General features: G+C 45.3%; 1 protein-coding gene across 1 annotated transcript in view; it reads left to right on the forward strand.

Annotated features, from left to right (window-relative positions):
• LOC126284012 (tubulin alpha chain-like) overlaps window positions 1-25,625 on the forward strand; it is an 83,867-nt gene that overhangs the window by 19,455 nt on the left and 38,787 nt on the right. The window contains exons 2-4 of the mRNA XM_049982554.1: window positions 5,666-5,885; window positions 14,627-14,928; window positions 21,097-21,624. Coding sequence (XP_049838511.1) covers window positions 5,666-5,885; window positions 14,627-14,928; window positions 21,097-21,624 — 1,050 coding nt within the window. The remainder of the gene's footprint in view (window positions 1-5,665; window positions 5,886-14,626; window positions 14,929-21,096; window positions 21,625-25,625) is intronic.

A 25,625-nucleotide genomic window follows, 5' to 3' on the forward strand; every position in this document is an offset into this window, starting at 1 on the left:
AACTGCAAAAAGGTGGGAATTTAAGGAGATTGGACCTGGCTAAACTAAAAGAACCAGAGGTTGTACGGAGCTTCAAGGAGAGCATAAGGGAACAATTGACAGGACTGGGGGAGAGAAATACAGTAGAAGAAGAATGGGTAGCTGTCAGGGATGAAGTAGTGAAGGCAGTAGAGGATCAAGTAGATAAAAATACGAGGGCTGCTAGAAATCCTTGGGTAACAGAAGAAATATTGAATTTAATTAATGAAAGGAGAAAATATAAAAATGCAGTAAATGAAGCAGGCAAAAAGGAATACAAACGTCTCAAAAATGAGATCGACAGGAAGTGCAAAATGGCTAAGCAGGGATGGCTAGAGGACAAATGTAAGGATGTAGAGGCTTATCTCACTAGGGGTAAGATAGTTACTGCCTACAGGAAAATTAAAGAGACCTTTGGAGAAAAGAGGACCACTTGTATGAATATCAAGTGCTCAGATGGAAACCCAGTCCTAAGCAAATAAGGGAAAGCAGAGAGGTGGAAGAAGTGTATAGAGGGTCTATACAAGGGCGATGTACTTGAGGACAATATTATGGAAATGGAAGAGGATGTAGATGACGCTGAAATGGGAGATACAATACTGCCTGAATAGTTTGACAGAGCACTGAAAGACCTGAGTCGAAATAAGGCCCCCGGAGTAGACAACATTCCATTGGAACTACTGACGGCCTTGGGAGAGCCAGTCCTGACAAAACTCTACCACCTGGTGAGCAAGATCTATCAGACAGGCGAAATACCCTGAGACATCAAGAAGAATATAATAATTCCAATCCCAAAGAAAGCAGGTGCTGACAGATGTGAAAATAACTATCAGTTTAATAAGTCACAGCTGCAAAATACTAAAGCGAATTCTTTACAGACGAATGGAAAAACTAGTAGATGCCGACCTCGGGGAAGATCAGTTTGGATTCCGTAGCAATGCTGGAACACGTGAGGCAATACCGACCCTACGACTTATCTTAGAAGCTAGATTAAGGAAGGGCAAACCTACGTTTCTAGCATTTGTAGACTTAGAGAAAGCTTTTGACAATGTTGACTGGAATACTCACCTTCAATTTCTGAAGGTGGCAGGGGTAAAATACAGGAAGCGAAAGGCTATTTGCAATTTGTACAGAAACCAGATGGCAGTTATAAGAATCGAGGGACATGAAAGGGAAGTAGCGGTTGGGAAGGGAGTGAGACAGGGTTGTAGTCTCTTCCCGATGTTATTCAATCTGTGTATTGAGCAAGCAGTGAAGGAAACAAAAGAAAAGTTCGGAGTAGGTATTAAAATCCATGGAGAAGAAATAAAAACTTTGAGGTTCGCCGATGACATTGTAATTCTGTCAGAGACAGCAAAGGACTTGGAAGAGCAGTTGAACGGAATGGACAGTGTCTTGAAAGGAGGATATAAGATGAACATCAACAAAAGCAAAACGAGGATAATGGAATGTAGTCGAATTAAGTCGTGTGATGTTGAGGGTATTTGATTAGGAAATGAGACACTTAAAGTAGTAAAGGAGTTTTGCTATTGGGGGAGCAAAATAACTGATGATGGTCGAAGTACAGAGGATATAAAATGTAGACTGGCAATGGGAAGGAAAGCGTTTCTGAAGAAGAGAAATTTGTTAACATCGAGTATAGACGTAAGTGTCAGGAAGACATTTCTGAAAGTATTTGTATGGAGTGTAGCCATGTATGGAAGTGAAACATGTACGATAAATAGTTTGGACAAGAAGAGAATAGACGCTTTCGAAATGTGGTGCTACAGAAGAATGCTGAAGATTAGATGGGTAGATCACATAACTAATGAAGAAGTATTGAATAGGATTGGGGAGAAGAGACGTTTGTGGCACAACTTGACCAGAAGAAGGGATCGGTTGGTAGGACATGTTCTGAGGCATCAAGGGATCACCTATTTAGTATTGGAGGGCAGCGTGGAGGGTAAAAATCGTAGAGGGAGACCAAGAGATGACTTCACTACGCAGATCCAGAAGTATGTAGGTTGCAGTGGGTACTGGGAGATGAAGAGGCTTGCACAGGATAGAGTAGGATGGAGAGCTGCATCAAACCAGTCTCAGGACTGAAGACCACAACAACAACAACAGGCCTACTCAACGTCCCTTCAAGCCATAGAAATGGCACATTACGCTGTTTCTCCTTCTAAACTCAGCTCATTCCTTTGCCAGATCAGGAGCTAATGCTTTTATCTATATAGCCGATGGTAACTCAAGTGAACGTCTTATAAATTACGGAGAGCATGTTGGTCGGTCAGTAGCCTTGTATGACTTCTCTGACCTCTTCCAGCTGATGCAAACTATTTACAGCCTCGTTTTAATTTTAGGATCTACTTGCCAAGGGTGACACAGAAAAATGGGAACATTTCCACAATCCAATAACACTAGAAGTGATGAATGAAAGAATTGCATTCATAGTAAACGAAACCTTACAACTTTGCCGTTTACAAAACATTGATGGCATTTACCATTTTTAAAAATTACGTTCTTTAGATAGCGTCCTCCTGTACGAATACATTCGTGAAATCTGCTGTTGAGATTCCTCATTGACCGCTGCAACATCTCCGCTGGGATACTGTGAATTTTAACTCATTCAGAGTTCTTGGTCGAGTTGTGTAGACTTTTCTCTTGAGGTAGCCCCAGAAGGAAAACTCACAAACGGATAAACTTGCGATCTAGGGGGCCAGGGAATGTTACCGAATCGTGAGATCACACGGTTGCCAAAAAATTCTCGCAGATATGCCATTGATTGGCGTGCAGTGTGTGATGATGACGCTCTGTCCTAATGAAACCAGACTTCTTGAACGTTTGGAAAGTTGTTCAATGCAGGTTTAACGGAAGTTCGTAACATCTTCAAGTAACGATCGTCGTTGACAGTTATTGATTGTGTTTCCCTGTTCATTTGCGAAAAAATACGGATCAATAATCTCACGTGATGAAATATCACACCATACTGCCACTTAACTAGCGTGTAAAGGACTCATGAACCTCATTAGAATTTTTGTTTTCCCATTAACAGTAGTTTTGTTTATTCACTTAACCTGTGAGATGAAAATTTGCCTCATCTGACAACAACTTGTTTAGAAATTCATCGTCATTGTTTATTTTTATTATCATTTGTTGACAGCATCCCAATCAAATGGTTCAAATGGCTCTGAGCACTATGGGACTTAACTTCTGAGGTCATCAGTCCCCTAGAACTTAGAACTACTTAAACCTAACTAACCTAAGGACATAACACACATCAATGCCCGAGGCAGGATTCGAACCTGTGACCGTAGCGGTCGCGTGGTTCCAGACTGTAGCGCATAGAAAAGCTCGGCCACTCCGCCGGCAATCCTAATCGTAACCGGTAGTAGTTGTTCTTCAATCGTTGCACCATCTGTATTTTTTACCAACAAAATTTTAAATCAAGATGAAGAATGCTGCGAACACTCTCCCAGGACATACCAACCACTGTTCCTTGCTTACGAATTGAATGCCGTGGGCTCCGTAAGACAGACTCCCGTACAACATCAGTGTTCGCTGGAGAACGCACACTTCTTGGTCGTCCTGTTGGTTTCTTCTTGAGGGCATATCCCGTCTCTTCAAAGTTATTAATCCAAAATTTTGTAGCATGTTTCGACGGAACGGCATCATGACGTTCTAAATTATAAAAACGTCGCAACTCCCTCTGCGCCACTACCAAACTATCATTGCTTTTATAAAACAGATTTATGGCTAACGTACGCTGTTGTCCGTTCCACTGATGCATGATTACTGAAATGACGGACTGTTTACTCGCTACCTGTCACGCACCCGCTGTGCTGCCAACTGCTCATGGCTGCCACTACTAGATTAGATTAGATTAGTACTTGTTCCATAGGTCATGAATACGACACTTCGTAATGATATGGAAACGTGTCAGGTTAATAAAAGGAGTCTGTGCAAGATATCACATTAGACAAAATATTAGATGACACTCAATTTTTTTGAGGTTGGGAAATTACCCGCTTACTATATCCAAAAATTCATCTAATGAGTAGAAGGAGATGCCATTAAGAAATTCTCTTAATTTCCTTTTAAATGCTATATGGCTATCTTTCAGACTTTGTATGCTATTAGGTAAGTTAGCAAAGACTTTTGTGGCAGCATAATTTACCCCCTTCTGAGCCAAAGTTAGACTTAACCTTGAGTAGTGAAGATCATCCTTTCTCCTAGTGTTGTAGCCATGTACACTGCTATTACTTTTGAATTCGTTCGGATGGTTAATAAAAATTTCATAAGAGAATATATATATATATATATATATATATATATATATATATATATATATATATATATATATATATATTGTGAAGCTACAGTGAAGTTTTCTAGCTCTTTAAATAAGTGTCTGCAGGATGATCTTGGATGAGCTCCAGAAATTATTCTGATTACACGCTTTTGTGCAATGAACACACTTTTACTCAATGATGAGTTACCCCAGAATATGATGCCATACGAAAGCAGAGAAAGAAAATAGGCATGGTAAGCTAATTTACTCAGATGTATATCGCAAAAATTTGCAATGACCCTAACAGCATAAGTAGCTGAACTCAAACGTTTCAGCAGATCCTCAGTGTGTTTTCTCCAGGTCAACCCCTCATCAACGCATACACCTAGAAATTTTGAATATTCTACCTTAGCTACCGATTTCTGATCGAAATCTATATTTATTGATGGTGTCATTCCATTTACTGTGTGGAACTGTATATACTGTGTTTTGTCAAAGTTTAATGAGAGCCCGTTTGCAGACAACCACTTAATGATTTTCTGAAAAACATCGTTTACAATTTCACCAGTTAATTCTTGTCTGACAGGTGTGATAGCTATACTTGTATCATCGGCAAAAAGTACCAGATTTGCATCTTCGTGAATATAGAATGGCAAGTCATTAATATATATTAAGAACAGCAGAGGACCCAAGACCGAACCTTACGGCACCCCAATCTTGATTGTTCCCCAGTTTGAGAAATCACGTTTTTTGCATATTATGTGAACTGCTTATTTCAACTTTCTGCACTCTTCCCGTTAGGTATGTTTTAAACCATTTGAGCACTGTGTCATTCATACCACAATACTCATTTCAAACATTCCCGTTTACCGAGCGAGGTGGCGCAGTGGTTAGCACACTGGACTCACATTCGGGAGGACGACGGTTCAATCCCGTCTCCGGCCATCCTGATTTAGGTTTTCCGTGACTTCCCTAAATCGTTTCAGGCAAATGTCGGGATGGTTCGTTTGAAAGGGCACGGCCGATTTCCTTCCCAGTCCTTTCCTAACCCGAGCTTTCGCTCCGTCTCTAATGACCTCGTTGTCGACGGGACGTTAAGCACTAACCATCACCACCACCATTCCCGTTATTCTATTTCACCTTGTGCAAACACGGCAAGTAGCTGTGCAGTCCCTGGCGGAAGTTTCTTCGCTCCAACATTCAAGTTCTTTTTGTGATTCTTCAGTTTCTCCTGGTGTATTTGTTGATAGAACAGTTCACGGGTATACTGACAGTCCATAGTTGCACACTGCGGATCGTAGTACACGCGTGGACTGTTCGATCGAGATCTTTTTCGTCGTGTTTCGATTCGCGCATACACAGAGAAGCATGTTTCAGAGGGAGTGCGTGTCGCTGCACATCGGGCAGGCGGGCGTGCAGATCGGCAGCGCCTGCTGGGAGCTGTACTGCCTGGAGCACGGCATACAGCCTAACGGCCGCATTCCCTCGGACAAGGTGGCCGTCGACACCGAGTGCTACACCACCTTCTTCTCACAGACCGAGGCGGGCAAGATCGTGCCCCGCACCGTCATGGTAGACCTCGAGCCCACGACCATCGGTCAGTTCCTGATGATGCCTTTGTTACTGTCCTCAACTAGTTGCCCGCTTGTAGCTCTCGTATCTCCGCTAAAACTCGCCAGGCGAATTTCCTCTGAAGTGATTTTAGAAGTACACTGCTGGCCATTAAAATTGCTACACCAAGAAGAAATGCTGATGATAAACGGGTATTCATTGGACAAACATATTATACTAGAACTGACATGTGATTACATCTTCACGCAATTTGGGTGCATAGATCCTGAGAAATCAGTACCCAGAACAACCACCTCTGGCCGTAATAACGGCCTTGATAGGTCGGAGCATTGAGTCAAACAGAGCTTGGATGGCGTGCACAGGTACAGCTGCCCATTCAGCTTCAACACGGCACCGCAGTTCATCAAGAGTAGTGACTAGCGTATTGTGACGAGCCAGTTGCTCGGCCACCATTCACCAGACGTTTTCAGTTGTTAGAGATCTGGAGAATGTGCTAGCCAGGGCAGCAGTCGAACATTTTCTGTATCCAGAAAGGCCCGTACAAGACCTGCAATATGCGTTCGTGCATTATCCTGCTGAAATGTAGGGTTTCGCAGAGATCGAATGAGGGGTAGAGACACGGGTCGTAACACATCTGAAATGTAACGTCCAGAGTTCAAAGTGCCGCCAATGCGAACAAGAGGTGACTGAGACGTGTAACCAATGGCACCACATACCATCACGCCGGGTGATACGCCAGTGTCGCGATGACGAATACACGCTTCCAATGTGTGTTCACCGCGATTTCGCCAAACACTGATGCGACCATCATAATGCTGTAAACAGAACCTGGATTTATCCAAAAAGATGACGTTTTGCCATTCGTGCACCCAGGTTCGTCGTTGAGTACACCATCATAGGCGCTCCTGTCTGTGATGCAGCGTCAAGGGTAACCGCAGCCATGGTCTCCGAGCTGATAATCCATGCTGTTGCAAACGTCGTCGAACTGTTCGAGCAGATGGTTGTTGTCTTGTAAACGTGTCCACCTGTTAACTCAGGGATCGAGACGTGGCTGCACTATCCGTTACAGCCACGCGGATAAGATGCCTTTCATCTGGACTGCTAGTAATACGAGCCCGTTGGGATCCAGCACGGCGCTCCTTATTACCCTCCTGAACCCACCGATTCCTTATTCTGCTAACAGTCATTGGATCTCGACCAACGCGAGCAACAATGTCGTGATACGATAAACCGGAATCGCGATAGGCTACAATCCGACCTTTTTAAATCGGAAACGTGATGGTAATCATTTCTCCTTCTTACACGAGGCATCACAACAGCGTTTCACCAGGCAACGCCGGTCAACTGCTGTTTGTGTATGAGAAATCGGTTGAAAACTTTCCTCATGTCAGCACGTTGTAGGTGCCAACCTTGTGTGAATGCTCTGAAAGGCTAATCATTTGCATATCACAGCATCTTCCTGTCCGTTAAATTTCGCGTCTGTAGCACATCATCTTCGTGGTGTAGCAATTTTAATGGTCAGTAGTGTAATAATGTGTTAGACAAATTATAAACTAAAACATATCATAAATTCATAGTAATGGTATTTTCACAACAAACTTGATTATATGTTTTTAGTTTCCATTTCTGTTGCAAGAATAAAGAAATTCCTCGTTGAACCCACTCTTTGAGAGAACTGTGGTGTACTGAGTAGAGCTCTACAGCACATGGCAGGTACCAACAGCAATTTCATTTTCGTATTGCACTGAAGTGACAACCAGTCGTTGGCTAGCGGTATGCAAATATACAGACGACGTTAGTACCACGTACACAAGGCATAAAAGGACAATGCGTTGACGGAGCTATCATTTGTACTCAGGTGAGTTATGCAGAGAGGTGTCCTGAGCCGTGATTACGGCCGCACGACGGGAATTAACAGAAGTGAACGCGAAATGGTAGTTGGAGCTAGAAGAATGCGACATTCCATTTTTAAATCCTTAGAGAATTCAGTATTCCGCGATCTATAGCGTCAAGACTGTGCCGAGAATACGACGGCCTTCACTTAACGATCGAGAGCAGCGGAGTTTGCGTAGAGTTGTCAGTGCTAATAGACAAGCAACACTGCGTGAAATAGGCGCAGAAATCTGTCGGACATACGACGGACGTATATGTTAGGATAGTATGGCGAAATTTGGCTTTAATGGACTATAGCAAATGTTCAAATGTTTGTGAAATCTTATGGGACTTAATTGCTAAGGTCATCAGTCCCTAAGCTTGCACACTACTTAACCTAAATTATCCTAAGGAGAAAGACACACACATCCATGCTAATAGACAAGCAACACTGCGTGAAATAGGCGCAGAAATCTGTCGGACATACGACGGACGTATATGTTAGGATAGTATGGTGAAATTTGGCTTTAATGGACTATAGCAAATGTTCAAATGTTTGTGAAATCTTATGGGACTTAATTGCTAAGGTCATCAGTCCCTAAGCTTGCACACTACTTAACCTAAATTATCCTAAGGAGAAAGACACACACATCCATGCCGGAGGGAGGAAGCGAACCTCCCCCGGGTCCAACCGCACGGTCCATGACTGCAGCGCCTCTGACCGCTCGTCTAATACCGCGCGGCTGGACTATAGCAACAAACGACCGACGCGAGTGCCTTTGCTAACATCACGACATCGCCTGGAGCGCCACTGCTTCGCTCGTGGCTATTTCGGTTCGACCCTAGACGACTGAAAAACCGTGGCGTGGTCAGTTGAGTCCCGATTTTAATTAGTGAGGGCTGATGTCAGGGTTCGAGTGGCGCGGATACCAAGAAGCCATCGGCCCAAGTTATCAACAAGGCTCTGTACAAGCTGGTAGTGTGTCCATAACGGTGTGGGCTGTGTTTACATGGAAAGGACTGGGTCCTCTGGTCCAACTGAACTCACCATTGACTGAAAATGGTTATGGTAGCTACTTGGAGACCATTTGCAGCCATTCAGAGGCTTCATGTTCCCAAACAAGGATGTAATTTTTATGGATGGCAGTGCACCATGTCACAGGGCCACATTTGTTCACTAATAGTTTGGTTTCAAGAACATTCTGGACAATTCGAACTAATGGTTTGGCCTCATAGATTGTCGGACATGAATCCCATCGAACGTTTTTGGAACGCAATCGACAGGTCAGTTCGTGCTCAAAATCCTGCACTGGCAAGACTTTCGCAGTTATGGGCGGCTATAGAGGCAATTTGCTCAATATTTCTTCGCTGGACTTCTAACGACCTGCTGCTGTACTACGCCGGGCAAAAGGAGGTCCGACCGGATTTGACTGATTTAAAAAAAGATAGTACACCAGATTTTACGTTCAATTTCTGTTTTTTAACACTTTAGATGTGCATCACGGTTTGACCGTCGTTTACACCGATGGCTCCAAACAAGAGAATTTCCTTGGCTCTTCTGTAGTGTTCCCTGATCATGTTGCCCGGATTCGCCTCCCTGATGAATATACGGTTTTCGCAGCGGAGCTCCACACGATTCTGAAGGCACTGGAGCAGATGAACCATGTTAGGGGCAATCGATTTCTCCTCTGCTCCGATGCTCATGCAGAATCTGTACCCAACTGAGGAGATGGTCCAGCTGATATATGACCAACTGTACTTGCTCCAACGGCGTGGTAAGGAGGTGTCCTTCTGCTGGGTGCCTGGTCATGTAGGAATATGGGACAATGGACAGGCCGATCGGGCTGCCAAGGCGGCCTACAGAGAGCAGGATGTGGTCCAGTGTCCTATTCCCTTACAGTGTGTCATTTCTGCACTCCACAAGTAGTGCATGGAGTTGTGGAAGGAAGAATGGCTGGCGGTGACGGCCAATAAATTGCGGTTGGTGAAGTCAACAACTCGGCCGTGGCGTTCCTCCTGCTGGTTGCTCAGGCGGGAGGAAGTGACCCTACACGTCTTCGGATTGGGCACTGTCCTCTCACACATAGCTTTCTCTTACGGCCGGAGGATCCCCCGTTTTGTGATGCTTGTGGTGTGCACATTTCTGTCCGGCACATTTTAACAGACTGCATTTTATACCGTGATGCAAGGGCAGAAGCACAAGTGGATGGGGATCTGCCCTGTGTTTTAGCTAATGATGAGACGTGTGTGTCTAGGGTTTTAAAGTTTTGTGATGTGTCTGGACTCTGACATAAACTTTTAAGCTGGAGGTTTTAGTGTATTGCAAAGTGGCTGGCTCCTCTTTTTTTTTCCTTGCAGTCAGCCAGCCATTTCCATCTGCTATATTGTTTTAGCTCCCTCTACCACTTTCTTCTTGTGTTGTCCATGTTTTACTGCTGATGGCATGCTTCATTCTCAGGCTTCGGTGTGGGTAGGCACATACTTGTTACCTGTGTTTTACGTTCTGTTTTAACTTATTGTTCTGAGTATTTTCTTGACACCCGTCTCAATCTGTTACTGAGCTGGCGCTGAAGACCTTGCCGTAGTGCGCCCAAACAACCCTCTCCATCATCCATCAAGGTAACAGGTTGTATCTCATGACGTTTTTCACCTCATTGTAAGTATGGAATAGGATATCTTATTTCTGAATAGTTACATATGACCCGCCATGACATCTCCAAATTGAAGATAGCCGACCATTAGGGAGTGACGAGGAGACACAGGTGAATGATAAGGCATAGTTGTCGCTGAGTGATGTCAGCATTATGCTCTTGTGGGGTTGATTACAAAGGCGTCCTGCCCTGCCGGATTCCCGCAGGAACGTAGGACCGTTGTTGCAGCCTACTGCTGCCACCTCACTCGTCGCTTTGGAGCTGCCCATTACACAAAGAGCCATAGCACTGAAGACTGCGTGTGTGTGTCCGCGGGAGTAAAGAAAGAGACGTTGGCTGTTATTCTTTTAATATCCAGTCTACACTTCAGATTTGTCACCATGTGGCTTATACATGTCTGGGCGCTCGTGGGAACTCACGGGGGAGAGTGCTTCACTTCCTACTAGAACTGCATTCACAACTTAACACTATAACTAACAAACAATAGTTTCGGAAAATGGTCTTTTATTTGCATCCAAAATAACAATAGTGAAGCGCACGCAACTGTCTCGGTGTTTCAGTGTTGCCACTTTGATGCTAGGCGAAAACAATACAGCTCCCTCTCAAAAACTAGACAGAGTGCAAAGACTGCCCATACAAATGATGCTCTACTGCAGCCCAAGTGACCCCCTTCAGCTGAAGCTGCTGTGTTTATTCTGTTGGCTTGTTACGTCATTCCCATGGCGACGTACAAGTCCTACGTCAGAATTGCGATATGTCCTATCAACTGAATTTAAGCTTGATGTAATTTTAAGCTATTATGAACATTCAATGCATTTAATAACATCGCGGGTCACTCACAATTTTCGGATTCTGATTGCATGCAGACTGTGTGTATAATAAATTGAGTGAAACAGTCTGAAAGGAGATGGAAGAGCTGAAAACAAACAAAAACGAAAATCGCTAGAAAAATACGAAAATAAAAATTACACAATGTTAGTGTGATGTATATCAGACGATTCTGTTTGGTCACAGCTTTCCGAAAATGAAACTGAATTTTTTCTAACTGTAACTAGAATTTCCCATGTATCTTTATCGATGTTTTAATACGAGTTGTAACTGAAATATCGCTTTTTAAAGGAAGCTATCATAGTAGAGGTATTTGGAACTCCTTCTTCTATTAACATACAAGTTCCTTCAAAAAGTTTTTCTGAGAAAATTCCAACACTAAGATAATCGGTGTTCTCTGATCTGACGTTCCAGGATTAGATGATGGAACCTAGCCGCCAAAAAACCTATTACGTCTCTGCGAATAAGAGATTGTTCTGACTTCCAATATCTGTTAGTTAAGCTGAGGATAATCTCTGAACGCAAAGCCAAATACGAAAACTTGAACCACACGAAGAATGCAAGTAAAATCGACGATTTGGAAGGGGCGTAAATCTTTCAGCTATTTTTTGTAGTAGCGGAAAGTGTCTGTAACCTCAAATCGGAACCGGCTTTTATTACGCAGAATTTTAGCTTATAGTTTACAAAAAAGTTTTCATCTGGAGCAATCGATTGGAGATGATCGATTGGTCGCAATCGATGTCAGGGTTATGAAAAGAGCAGCTAGTTCAACAGAGTTATGTTGCAGCATCAGTTCCAGTGAAATTGCCTTTAGTCATATCCTCATATCTGCTTTGAAAATGCCACTATGAAATTAGTTGGCCGATTGTAACAGTCTGCAAATATAAAAAATGTATGTTTGACCATCAGCCGCTTTTAATTTAAACCCAAATATCGATTGGTTTCAGTCACGATGATGTTTGGTTTGTGGGGCGCTCAACTGCGCTGGTATCAGAGCCCTTACAAAGCCCAAATTTTTACGCAGTCCAATTTTTATTAAAAGTCCAATCTAGCCACTGTCACGAATGAACAACACAAACATCCAATCCCTGGGCAGAGATAATCCACAACCTGGCCGGGAATCGAACCCGCGACCCCGTGATCCAAAGGCAGCTACGCTAGCCACTAGACCATGAGCTGAGGACCGGTTTCAGTCGTGGACCATCTTCAGGAATAAAGTTTAAAATGATTTAAGCCACAACATTACATTTGTCATTACTTAAATAATGTGCAGGACATGTCACTCGTGTACGAAGAACAGTACTGCTTTATTTACGTCTGTTATTAGTATTTCTTTCTTTCTTTCTTTCTTACTCGGGGCCTTTGTCCCGCTCCAACGCGGGGTTGGTTCAAATCAAATGGCTCTGAGCACTATGGGACTTAACTTCTGAGGTCATCAGTCCCATAGAACTTAGAATACTTAAACCTAACTAACCTAAGGACATCACACACATCCATGCCCGAGGCAGGATTCGAACCTGCGACTGTAGCACTCACGCAGTTCCGGACTGAAGTGCCCAGAACCGCATGGCCACCGCGGCCGGCCGGAACTTGGGAACCAGGCCGGTATTCACCTAGCGGAATGTGGAAAACCGACTAAAAACCACATCCAGACTGGCCGGCATACCGGCCCTCGTCGTTAATCCGCTGGGCGCGCCTACCCGAGTCCATGAAGCAGTGCATCAGCGCTCTCGACTACCTTGGCGGGTCATAGGTCAACCGATTCCGGGTCTTTACGTCTGTTATTAGTATGTTTGCTTCTAAAAGTCCTGTGTCGTGTATTGACAGTCATGACTTGCTCCACATATTATTTAAGTAATGACAAATGCAATGTTTTGGCTTAAACAATTTTAACCCTTACTCCTGAATATGGTCCACGAGTGAAATCTGTCGATCTTTGGGTTTACAATAAAGGCAACTGATGGTAAAACATGCATTTTATACATTATTTGACGGCTATTGACAGTCATCGTCCAAAAATGTTTGCCTGTAAATAAACTGAGCTATTACTTACAAGGGAACCTCCGCATGCTACCACCCACAGATTTAGTTATAGTTGGTGCAGTGGATAGGCCTTGAAAAACTGAACACAGATCAATTGAGAAAACAGGAAGAAGTTGTGTGGAAATATGAAAAAAATAAGCAAAATATAAAAACTGAGTAGTCCATGCGAAAGTTAGGCAACATCAAGGAAAGTGAGAGCTCAGGAGCGCAGTGGTCCCGTGGTTAGCATGAGCAGCTGCGGAATGAGAGGTCCTTGATTCAAGTTTTACCTCGAGTGAAAAGTTTAATTTTTTATTTCCAGACAATTATCAAAGCCCAGGCACTCACACATAATGAACTTCGTTTTCCAAAATTCCAGGACATGTTCAGATTTGCTTGGACATATGCAGGATTTGACGGTCTAGGCATGGAAAAATTAGAAAACGTTACAAACATATGTTTTGACAGAGCACAGGGAAAACTGTGCGGCTGTGAAAATGTTGCATTCATTTGTTGCAGTTTATGTGACAAACTCTTATGTTTTCATCACTTTTTTGGGAGTGATTATCACATCCACAAGAAAACCTAAATCGGGCAAGGTAGAAGAATATTTTTACCCATTCGCCAAGTGTACAAGTTAGGTGGGTCGACAACATATTCCTGTCATGTGACGCACATGCTGTCACCAGTGTCGTATAGAATATATCATACGTGTTTTCCTGTGGAGGAATCGGTTGACCTATGACCTTCCGATCAAATGTTTTCGGTTCCCATTGGAGAGGCACGTCCTTTCGTCTATTAATCGCACGGTTTTGCGGTGCGGTCGCAAAACACAGACACTAAACTTATTACAGTTTTTTTCTTTTAATCTCATTTTGTTCGACTTTGTTCGTTGCATCTGCTCGGGACGGACGTCGTAAGACATCCGTTTAAGTTCGTTGTTGATCGATTAACTCAGTTTTTTTATTACAGAGGGAGCTAACCTCTGAGCTACCGTGCCGGCAGTGAACAGAGACGTCAATGAATGAACGGGCAGATCATAACTTTTCATTCGAGGGAAGACTTGAATCCAGGACCTCTCGTTTCGCAGCTGCTCACGCTAACCACGGGACCACGGCATTCCTGAGTTCACACTCTCCTTGATGTTGCCTGTCTTGCGCACGCACTACTCAGTTTGTATATTTTCCTTATTTTTTTCATAGTTCCACACAACTTCTTCCTGTTTTCTCGATTGATCTGTGTTCACTTTTTCAGGGCATATCCACTGTGCCAACTTACAACTAAATCTGAGGGGGGGGGGGGGGGGGGTGCGGTGGGGAGGTTCCCTTGTTAGGAAATAGTGTTACAGTGAATTTGGTTTAGTTTTGAATGAGGAAGATTTCGGCGCTTGCAGACGAGGTGCGGCAGGGCACGCACCGCGACCTGTACCACCCACAGTCGCTGGTGGCGGGCAAGGAGGACGCGGCCAACAACTACGCCCGCGGCCACTACTCGGTGGGCCGCGAGATGATCGGCACTCTGCTCGACCGCGTCCGCAAGATGGTGGACCTATGCGAGAGCCTGCAGGGCTTCCTCGTCTTCCACTCGTTCGGCGGCGGCACCGGCTCCGGCTTCACCTCGCTCATCATGGACCGCCTCTACCAGGAGTACTCCAAGAAGAGCATGCTCGAGTTCGCCGTCTATCCGGCCCCCCAGGTGGGCGCAACTACTTACCTCGTCGTTGTGTTCCACAGCATTAAATCATTTCGTTCACCAGGCTGCGGCTTACGAGCTCCTTCTACATCTACACCCACACTCCGCGAGCCAGCTGACGGTGTGTGGCGGAGGGTACCTCGAGTACCTCTATCGGTTTTCCCTTCTATTGCAGTCTCGTATTGTTCGTGGAAAAAAAGGATTGTCGGTATGCCTCTGTGTGGGCTCTAATCTCTCTGATTTTATCCTCGTGGTCTCTTCGCGAGATATACGTAGGAGGGAGCAATATATTGCTTGACTCCTCGGTGAAGGTATGTTCTCGAAACTTCAACGAAAGCCGTACCGAGCTACTGAGCGTCTCTCCTGCAGAGTCTATCGTCTCCGTTCTGTATCTACGTTTTTCCTATGTTCGGCCTGCACCCTCTGTGACTGAAGCCCTTGTTGTGTTTTCCCGAGACCCTCTAACCTGAAAAACCGCCCAGTCGACGCCACACAGCCCCTGCTACCGGTGCAGCCGCCTCCTGCGTGTAGTGGACTCGTGAGCGACACTAAGGAATTTCTCGGTCTGGTAAGGGTTTAGACTTTCGCGTGGTCAGTAGATGCATTGTTACAAGACCCAACTGTCTACTAAGGCAACGGATTTTCGGCTTTATTATGAGACGGCCGCAGAAGTAGATCTCAACTTTTCATCGAAATAAGTAATAATACGAGGGTTGGAACTTAAATAGTAGCAACTATTTATTCACAATCAGTACAAAAAAGTTACATGTTTTCACCTGTTACTGATCTTCGAAGTAGTCACCAGCGTTGTGTAGAACCCGTTGCCAGCAATGTGGAAGGCGTAGTATACCGTGAGGGGAGCCTGTTGTGTTGATGGTGCGATTGGAAGAGTCTAAAGTTACGGTGATTCTCGTGTGTGACTGTGACGGTGTTATCCCAACGCATTACGTTCCTCCACGGTAGACCGTCAGCGCACAGTATTACTGTAAGTTTTTGGAGCATCACCTGTGACCAGCTTTGCGAGAGAAGCGGCGATGCTTTCTGCGCAACCCACCCATCATTTTGCACGACAATGCGTGGGCGCATACAGCGCAAGCTGTGCCTGCTCTGATCGTTCGATAGGACTGGGAAGTACTGTACCATCCATCATACTCTCTGGACTTGATTCCTTGTGACTTTGATTTGATTTTAAAGATGAAGGAACCACTTCATGGCATTCGCTTCAGAACTGTTCCAGAGATTCGACAAGCGTAGACCGCTCCATTCTCACCATTAACAGAACAGGCTCTGATAACGGTTTACTACGCCTTCCACATCGCTGGCAACGGGTTCTACACAATGCTGGTGACTACTTTGAAGGACAGTAACAGGTGCAAACATGTAACTCTTTTGTATCTATTGTGAATAAATACACTCCTGGAAATTGAAATAAGAACACCGTAATTTATTGTCCCAGGAAGCGGAAACTGTATTGACACATTCCTGGGGTCAGATACATCACATGATCACACTGACAGAACCACAGGCACATAGACACAGGCAACAGAGCATGCACAATGTCGGCACTAGTACAGTGTATATCCACCTTTCGCAGCAATGCAGGCTGCTATTCTCCCATGGAGACGATCGTAGAGATGCTGGATGTAGTCCTGTGGAACGGCTTGCCATGCCATTTCCACCTGGCGCCTCAGTTGGACCAGCGTTCGTGCTGGACGTGCAGACCGCGTGAGACGACGCTTCATCCAGTCCCAAACATGCTCAATGGGGGACAGATTCGGAGATCTTACTGGCCAGGGTAGTTGACATACACCTTCTAGAGCACGTTGGGTGGCACGGGATACATGCGGACGTGCATTGTCCTGTTGGAACAGCAAGTTCCCTTGCCGGTCTAGGAATGGTAGAACGATGGGTTCGATGACGGTTTGGATGTACCGTGCACTATTCAGTGTCCCCTCGACGATCACCAGAGGTGTACGGCCAATGTAGGAGATCGCTCCCCACACCATGATGCCGGGTGTTGGCCCTGTGTGCCTCGGTCGTATGCAGTCCTGATTGTGGCGCTCACCTGCACGGCGCCAAACACGCATACGACCATCATTGGCACCAAGGCAGAAGCGACTCTCATCGCTGAAGACGACACGTTTCCATTCGTCCCTCCATTCACGCCTGTCGCGACACCACTGGAGGCGGGCTGTACGATGTTGGGGCGTGAGCGGAAGACGGCCTAACGGTGTGCGGGACCGTAGCCCAGCTTCATGGAGACGGTTGCGAATGGTCCTCGCCGGTACCCCAGGAGCAACAGTGTCCTTAATTTGCTGGGAAGTGGCGGTGCGGTCCCCTACGGCACTGCGTAGGATCCTACGGTCTTGGCGTGCATCCGTGCGTCGCTGCGGTCCGGTCCCAGGTCGACGGGCACGTGCACCTTCCGCCGACCACTGGCGACAACATCGATGTACTGTGGAGACCTCACGCCCCACGTGTTGAGCAATTCGGCGGTACGTCCACCCCGCCTCCCGCATGCCCACTATATGCCCTCGCTCAAAGTCCGTCAACTGCACATACGGTTCATGTCCACGCTGTCGCGGCATGCTACCAGTGTTAAAGACTGCAATGGAGCTCCGTATGCCACGGCAGACTGGCTGACAGTGACGGCGGCGGTGCACAAATGCTGCGCAGCTAGCGCCATTCGACGGCCAACACCGCGGTTCCTGGTGTGTCCGCTGCGCCGTGCGTGTGATCATTGCTTGTACAGCCCTCTCGCAGTGTCCGGAGCAAGTATGGTGGGTCTGACACACCAGTGTCAATGTGTTCTTTTTTCCATTTCCAGGAGTGTAGTTGCCACTATTTAAGTTGCAATCCTCACATTTCTACTTATCTGACGTTCAGTTTCCTCTTGGTCGTATGTTGACAACACTGTTCTGTTAGTAAACTAATTCACGCCTCTTTGTCCCATTACTTCAGTATCTTATTCGTACTTGAATAAATCTTTCAATTGAATGTTATTGTAACGACGCCATCTTCGGTTAGTTCATATTAAACATAAAACAAGTTAGTTAAACATTCATACTTCCTAACGCTATAGAGTTGGCCGCTGAGTGGTTTTTACAGGTAACGTCCTAATAATCACAGCGCGTGGTATTCAGCAGCATGCATGAAGACGGTACTCGAGAAGATGAGTCGTATCCGTGCTACGATCTTCCCCAACTCCTACAGTCCCGGTGCTCTTTGATTTTTGTTTCGAGCAAACGAAACCTCAGAAGACTGTCAGGGGAAATATTCGAGCGGTCACTGCTAGTGGTTGCTTGGACCCATTTGTGTAAATAACCCCAAGATTACTACGTAAGTTTCAATATTCATTAAGGGTTTGTTAAAACGCAACGTGAAACATGATTTTTGCTATCCGTGGAGTTTACAGTCAGCCATTGCCACTGTTAGTGTGTGCAGAAGTTGGTTGGTCCATCCAGTTATTAAGTAAGTGATCAGCCAGCCAACATTTTTGGGCCAGCTGTTTCAGATCTGTGCTTTTCATGGACGTCTATTCATATTCCAATAAGTACATCCTTAAACTCATACTGTTTTACCAATATTTTGGATTTATGTGCTTGAGAGCAAGTATTTGCTTGGGCAGTAAAATATCCATGATGACCAAAGTAGAGAAGACATAAAATCCAGTCTAGCAACAGAAAGAAAGTGATTCCGAGAAAGATATTTTAACATCTAATGTGAATTTAAGTACTAGGTGTCCGCTTCTTAGCTATGTTGTGACGTGCTTGCCTACTATGAAGAGAGGTCGGGTTCGATTCCCGGCGGGGTTGGAGGTTTTCACCGCTTGTGGACTGGGTGTTTTATTGTCCTCGTCATCTTCTCGTCATCGTCACCGACCTACAAGTCGTACAATGTGACGTCACCTGAAATTAGATTAGCAACCTGGCGGCCGAACTTCACCGGATGGGGTCTCCCGGCCAACAGTGCCACACAATCATTCCTTTTTTTCTGAGTATTAGGTAGTGTTTTGCGAAAATATGTGACTCGAATGTAGCCTTGTACAAAAGGGAAACGAGAACAAAAAACAGCTCAGACAACTGAACAAAAGTTTTTCCGTTGTGACGTTATAAAAAAAATGCTGAAGTTTAGATTTTAGATGGATGGATGAGGTAACTGATGAAGTAGATCTGTTGAAACGAATCACAGAGAAAAGAAATTAATGACACAACTTGAATGAAAGGAGGGATCCCTTGACAGGACACATCCTTAGGCATGATTTGAAAATGGAGGGAATTGTGAGGGGTAAGAATAGTTGTAGAGCGAGACCAAGGCTTGACTACACTAAGGGGGCTTAAATGGATATAGGTTGTAGTAGCTGTAAAGATATTAAAATGGTTACAGTGGGTAGGCTAGCCTGGAGAGGTGCATCAAAAAAGTATTTGCAATGAAGACCACAACAACAATACACTACTGACCATTAAAATTGCTACACCAAGAAGAAATGCAGATGATAAACGGGTATTCATTGGACAAATATATTATACTAGAACTGACATGTGGCTACATTTTCATGCAATTTGGGTGCATAGATCCTGAGAAATCAGTACCGAGAACAACCAGCTCTGGCCGTTATAACGGCCTTGATACGCAGGGGCATTGAGTCAAACAGAGCTTGGATGGCGTGTACAGGTACAGCTGCCCATGCAGCTTCAACACGATACCACAGTTCATCAAGAGTAGTGACTGGCGTATTGTGACGAGCCAGTTGCTCGCCCACCATTGACCACACGTTTTCAATTGGTGAGAGATCTGGAGAATGTGCTGGCCACGGCAGCTGTCGAACATTTTCTGTATCCAGAAAGGCCCGTACAGGACTTGCAACATGCGTTCGTGCATTGTCCTGCTGAAATGTAGGGTTTCGCAGGGATCGAATGAAGGGTAGAGCCACTAGTCGTAACGCATCTGAAATGTAACGTCCACTGTTCAAAGCGCCGTCAATGCGAACAAGAGGTGACCGACACGTGCAACCAATGGCACCCCATACCATCACGCCGGGCGATACGCCAGTATGGCGATGACGAATACACGCTTCCAATGTGCGCTCACCGCGACGTCGGCAGAGACGGATGCGGCCATTATGATGTTGTAAATAGAACCTGGATTCATTCGAAAAAATGAGGTTTTGCCATTCGTGCAAACAGGTTCGTCGTTGAGTAAACCATTGTAGGCGCTCCTGTCTGTGACGCAGCGTCAAGGGTAATCACAGCCATGGTCTCCGAACTGATCGTCCATGCTGCTGCAAACGTCGTCGAACTGTTCGTGCAGGTGGTTGTTGTCTTGCAAACGTCCCCATCTGTTGACTCAGGGATCGAGACGTGGCTGCACTATCCGTTACAGCCATCCTGATAAGATGCCTGTCATCTCGACTGCTAGTGATGAGAGCCCGTTGGGATACAGCACGGCGTTCCGTATTACCTCCTGAACCCACCGATTCCACATTCTGCTAACAGTCATTGGATCTCGCCCAACGCGAGCAGCAATGTCACGATACGATAAACCACAACCGCGATAGGCTACAATCCGACCTTTATCAAAGTTGGGCACGTGATGGTACGCATTTCTCCTCCTTAAACGAGGCATCACAACAACGTTTCACCAGGCAACGCCGGTCAACTGCTGTTTCTGTGTGAGAAATCGGTTGGATACTTTCCTCATGTCAGCACGTTGTAGGCGTCGCCACTGGCGCCAACCTTGTGTGAATGCTCTGAAAAGCTAATCATTTGCTTAACACAGCATCTTCTTCCTGTCAGACCGAGCGAGGTGGCGCAGTGGTTAGCACACTGGACTCGCATTCGGGAGGAGGACGGTTCAATCCTGCGTCCGGCCATCCTGATTTAGGTTTTCCGTGATTTCCCTAGATCACTCCAGGCAAATGCCGGGACGGTTCCTTTGAAAGGGCACGGCCGACTTCCTTCCCCATCCTTCCCTAATCTGAGCTTGTGCTCAGTCTCTAATGACTTCGTTGTCGACGGGACGTTAAACGCCAATATCCTCCCTCCTCCTCTTCCTGTCGGTTAAATTTCGCGTCTGTAGCACGTCATCTCCGTGGTGTAGCAATTTTAATGGCCAGTTGTGTAGTACAAGTGTGGTCGAGCTGAACTGTTCTGTTAAACTGCACTGCCGCAGGTGTCGACGGCCGTGGTGGAGCCGTACAACGCGGTGCTGACGACGCACGCGTCCATGGACTTCTCGGACTGCGTGTTCATGGTGGACAACGAGGCCATCTACGACATCTGCCGGCGGTGCCTGGGCGTGGAGCAGCCGCGCTACTCGACGCTCAACCGCCTGGTGAGCCAGGTGGTGTCGTCCATCACGGCGTCGCTGCGCTTCGACGGCGCGCTCAACGTCGACCTGACAGAGTTCCAGACCAACCTGGTGCCCTTCCCGCGCATACACTTCCCGCTGGCGGCCTACGCGCCCGTCGTGTCGGCTGAGAAGGCCTACCACGAGGGCATGTCCGTGGCCGAGATCACGACCGCCTGCTTCGAGCCCTGCAACCAGATGGTCAAGTGCGACCCGCGCGCGGGCAAGTACATGGCGTGCTGCCTGCTGTACCGCGGCGACGTGGTGCCCAAGGACGTGAACGCCGCCATCGCCGCCATCAAGAACAAGCGCGGCATCCGCTTCGTCGACTGGTGCCCCACGGGATTCAAGGTGAGTGACGGCTCCATCTTCTCGCAGTCGAGTCTTTCTCACGGGAGGGCGAGGGACGTTCACCGACGTGCTCTGCCACCGCAACGCTCTCTAGCGGCATTTACTAGCTGCATCTACCGCACGTACCACATACTTGTTTTACTTCTCGAAACGTGTTGTTGTGGTTTCAGTCCAGAGACTGGTTTGGTGCAGCTCTTCGTGCTACTATATCCTTTACAAGCTTCTTCATCTACAAGTACCTACTGCAACTTCCTGGCACACTAAAGCTGTGTGCCGGACCAAGACTCGAACCCGACACCTTTGCCTTTCGCGGGCAAGTGCCCTACCAACTGAGCTACCCAAGCACGACTCACGCTCCTTCCTCACGGCTTTACTTCTTCCAGTATCTCGTCTCCTACCTTCCAAACTTTACAACAGCCCTCCTGCGAACCTTGCAGAACTAGCACACCTGAAAGAAAGGATATTGCGGAGACATGGCTCAGCCACAGCCTGGGGGATGTTCCCAGAATGAGATTTTCACTCTGCAGCGGAGTGTGCGCTGATATGAAACTTCCTGGCAGATTAAAACTGTGTGCCGGACGGAGACTCGAACTCAGGACCTTTGCCTTTTGCGGGGAAGTGCCCTACCAAGCCATGTCTCCGCAGTATCCTTTCTTTCAGGAGTGCTAGTTCTGCAAGGTTCGCAGGAGAGCGTCTGTAAAGTTTGGAAGGTAGGAGACGAGATACTGGCAGGAGTAAAGCCGTGAGGACGGTGCGTGAGTCGTGCTTGGGTAGCTCAGTTGGTAGAGCACTTGCCCCCGAAAGGCAAAGGTCCCGAGTTCGAGTCGCGGTCCGGCATACAATATTAATCTTCCAGGATGTTTCATTTCTCAGACAAAATACTATTGACAAAGTCTGAAAAAACTGTGGAACGTTTGAGAGAAATGAAAGTTTTATATCAGCACCCGTTCACAGTGAAGGTCAGAAGATTGTCTTCTTATTGCGCGAAAACGCGAACTTCAGATAAGACAATTCCGTAACTGACATGACTATTTGTACTACTTTTCGTTCGCAACGGTGTCACTTACCAAATGAAATGTTGCACACGCAAACACATTGGAAAACGCAAACTATTAAAGAAATGTCGTATCTTTTTCTGATTAGCGTTCGACTCTTTTCATTACTTATTCCCGTATGGCAAGTGCGGATGGGAAGTGGTGGCAATGTGCTCGCTTCGAAGTACGGTATGCTCCCTTGTGGTCAGATATGGTCAACTGAGACCTGTATGACGGGTATGCCTGCCGTCACATTCCCACACAGTGCCACTGTCACAACCTAGTGTCCGAAAAATATGGGTACTGCACAATTCCACCAGCTGCTCAAATTGAGGCCCATGGTGAGGCCCCTTTTCAACTGTCAAGCGCTGATAACGCCACCTCATAGGAGAACATGACATTCCCGAGCCATTCACAGTGACCACTCAACACCTGACGCTGTTCTCCCCTTTCATACATCCTATGAGGACTGGTAACAACACAAAACACGAACAACGCTAATGCAGTGTGGTGGGCGTTCTACCTGCTACAGACAATTTCAACTCTAATCGTTTACATACTCGATGGTGTGTATGTGTCGAGGTATCACTCACTTTTGATACCGTTCGAATAGTAAAAATGGCAGTACCGAGTCTTTGAACAAGATCCTGAATGTGGGCTTTCCACGTCAGCTTACTATCTATCTGAGCACCTAGAAATTTTAACTGCCCAGTTTCACTAATAATATGCCCGTTCTGTGAAATTAAAACATCGGGTTTTGTTGAATTGTGTGTTACAAACTGGGCCATGAACTTAGGTCATGTACTGCACTATTTGAAACTGAGCCAATGTTGAACACAACATCCTTTACTACCAAGCTAGTGTGATCAGCAAACAGAAATATTTTAGAGTTACCCGTAATACTAGAGGGCAAATCATTTACATAAATAACAAACAGGCGTGACTCCAACACTGATACCTGGGGTAACCCCCACTTGACAGTACCTCACTCAGACCCTCTCCACCCCCCCCCCCCCCACCCATCACAGCCGTTATCAACATTGCGAATAATGACCATTTGCTGCCTGTTGCTGAAGTAAGAGGTGAACCAATTGTGAGTTACTCCCCGTATTCCATAATGGTCCAATTTATGGAGCAGTATTTTGTGATCAACACAATCAAATGCCTTAGTTAAATCACAAACTATGCCAAGCGTTCGAAACCTTTTGTTTAGCCCATCCAGTACATCACAGAGAAAAGAGAAAGAAACCTTTTGAGTTGTTAAACGACTTCTAAAGCCGAACTGTACATTTGATAGCAAATCGTGTGATATAAAATGATCAATTATCCTTACATACACAGCCTTTTCAATAACTTTTTCAAATACTGATGGCATAGAAATAGGTCTACAATAATCTACATTATCACTTTCTCCCTTTTTATTAAACAGCTTTACTACTAAGTAATTTAATCACCCAGGAAACTGACCATTCCTAAAGGAAAAATTACGAATATGGCTAAATAAAGGGCTAACATGTGCAGCACAGTACTTTAATATTCTGCTAGACACTCCATCATAACAATGAGAGTCCTTAGTCTTCAGTGATTTAATTATTGACTCAATCTCCCTCTTGTCTGTATCACAGAGGAGAATTTCAGACATCAATCTTGGAAAGACATTTGCCAAGAAAGTTACGGTGTGTGATTTCCTGTAGAAACTAAATTTTTACTTAATTCGCCAGCAATGCTCAGAAAATGATTGTTAAATACTGTACATGTATCTGATTTATCTGTAACAGAAATATTTTTAATGAAAACTGACTTTATATCGTTGACCTTGTGCTGCTGACCAGATGCTTTCTTCACAACTGACCATATGGTTTTAATTTTATCCGGTGAATTAGCTATTCTATTTGCATACCACATACTATTTGCCTTCCTAATAAAATTTTAAGCACCTTACAATACTGCTTGTAATAGGCTACTGTAGCTTTATTGTGACTACTCTAACATTTTGGTATAATTACCCCTTTATTCTACAAGATATCCTCATCCCACTAGTCAGCCACCCGGGCTGCCTGTTACTGCTAGTACCCCATTTAGAGTGTTCTAATGGAAAGCAACTCTCAAAGAGCATGAGGGATGTGTTAAGGAAAGCATTGTATTTATCACCTATGTTATCAGCACTATAAAGATCCTGCCACTCTTGTTCCTTGAGGAGATTTAAAAAACTCTCTATTGCTGTTGGATTAACTTTCCTACATAGTTTGTAATTAAATATGACATTGGTTTGAGTGCATAAAGCCTCTTAGTCTTCAAATTTGTGAATCATGGTCTGAAAGGCCATTCACGCTTTTACTAACAGAATGCGCATCTAGTAATGAAGAAGAACAAAAATATTGTCTATGGCTGTGCTACTGCTCCCCTGCACCCTACTTAGAAAAAGCACAGTCTGCATCAGATCATATGAATTTAGGATATCTACCAACATCCTTTTTCTTGCACCATCATATACAAAATTTATAATGAAGTCATCACAGACAACTACTTTCGGTACTTCAAGAACTCTCTCTAGCTTGATCAGAAATGCCGTGAAATCAGAGTTAGGGAACCTATAAACAACAATAATTAGACGTTTTGGTTCACTAAATTCAACTGCCCCTGCACAACATTCAAATATCTGTTCAGTGCAGTGGAATACTGTTTTTTTATGTACACAGACACTCCCCCACCCCGCAAAGAACTCCTTGAGAAACAGCCAGCTAATCTGTATCCTGGTAAAGGAAGCCTCTGAATTGTCAAATTATTTAAATGGTGCTCTGATATATCAATAATTTCAGAGTCAACATCTATAAGCAGTTAGATAGATAGATAGATTCGTTTTTCGTTCCATAGATCCATGTTGAGGAGATCCTCGTTGATGTGGAACATGTCACCTTTATATATATATATATATATATATATATATATATATATATATATAAGCTG

The sequence above is a fragment of the Schistocerca gregaria genome, chromosome 8, assembly GCF_023897955.1.
Source record: "Schistocerca gregaria isolate iqSchGreg1 chromosome 8, iqSchGreg1.2, whole genome shotgun sequence".
In the NCBI taxonomy this organism is placed as follows: Eukaryota; Metazoa; Arthropoda; class Insecta; order Orthoptera; family Acrididae; genus Schistocerca; species Schistocerca gregaria.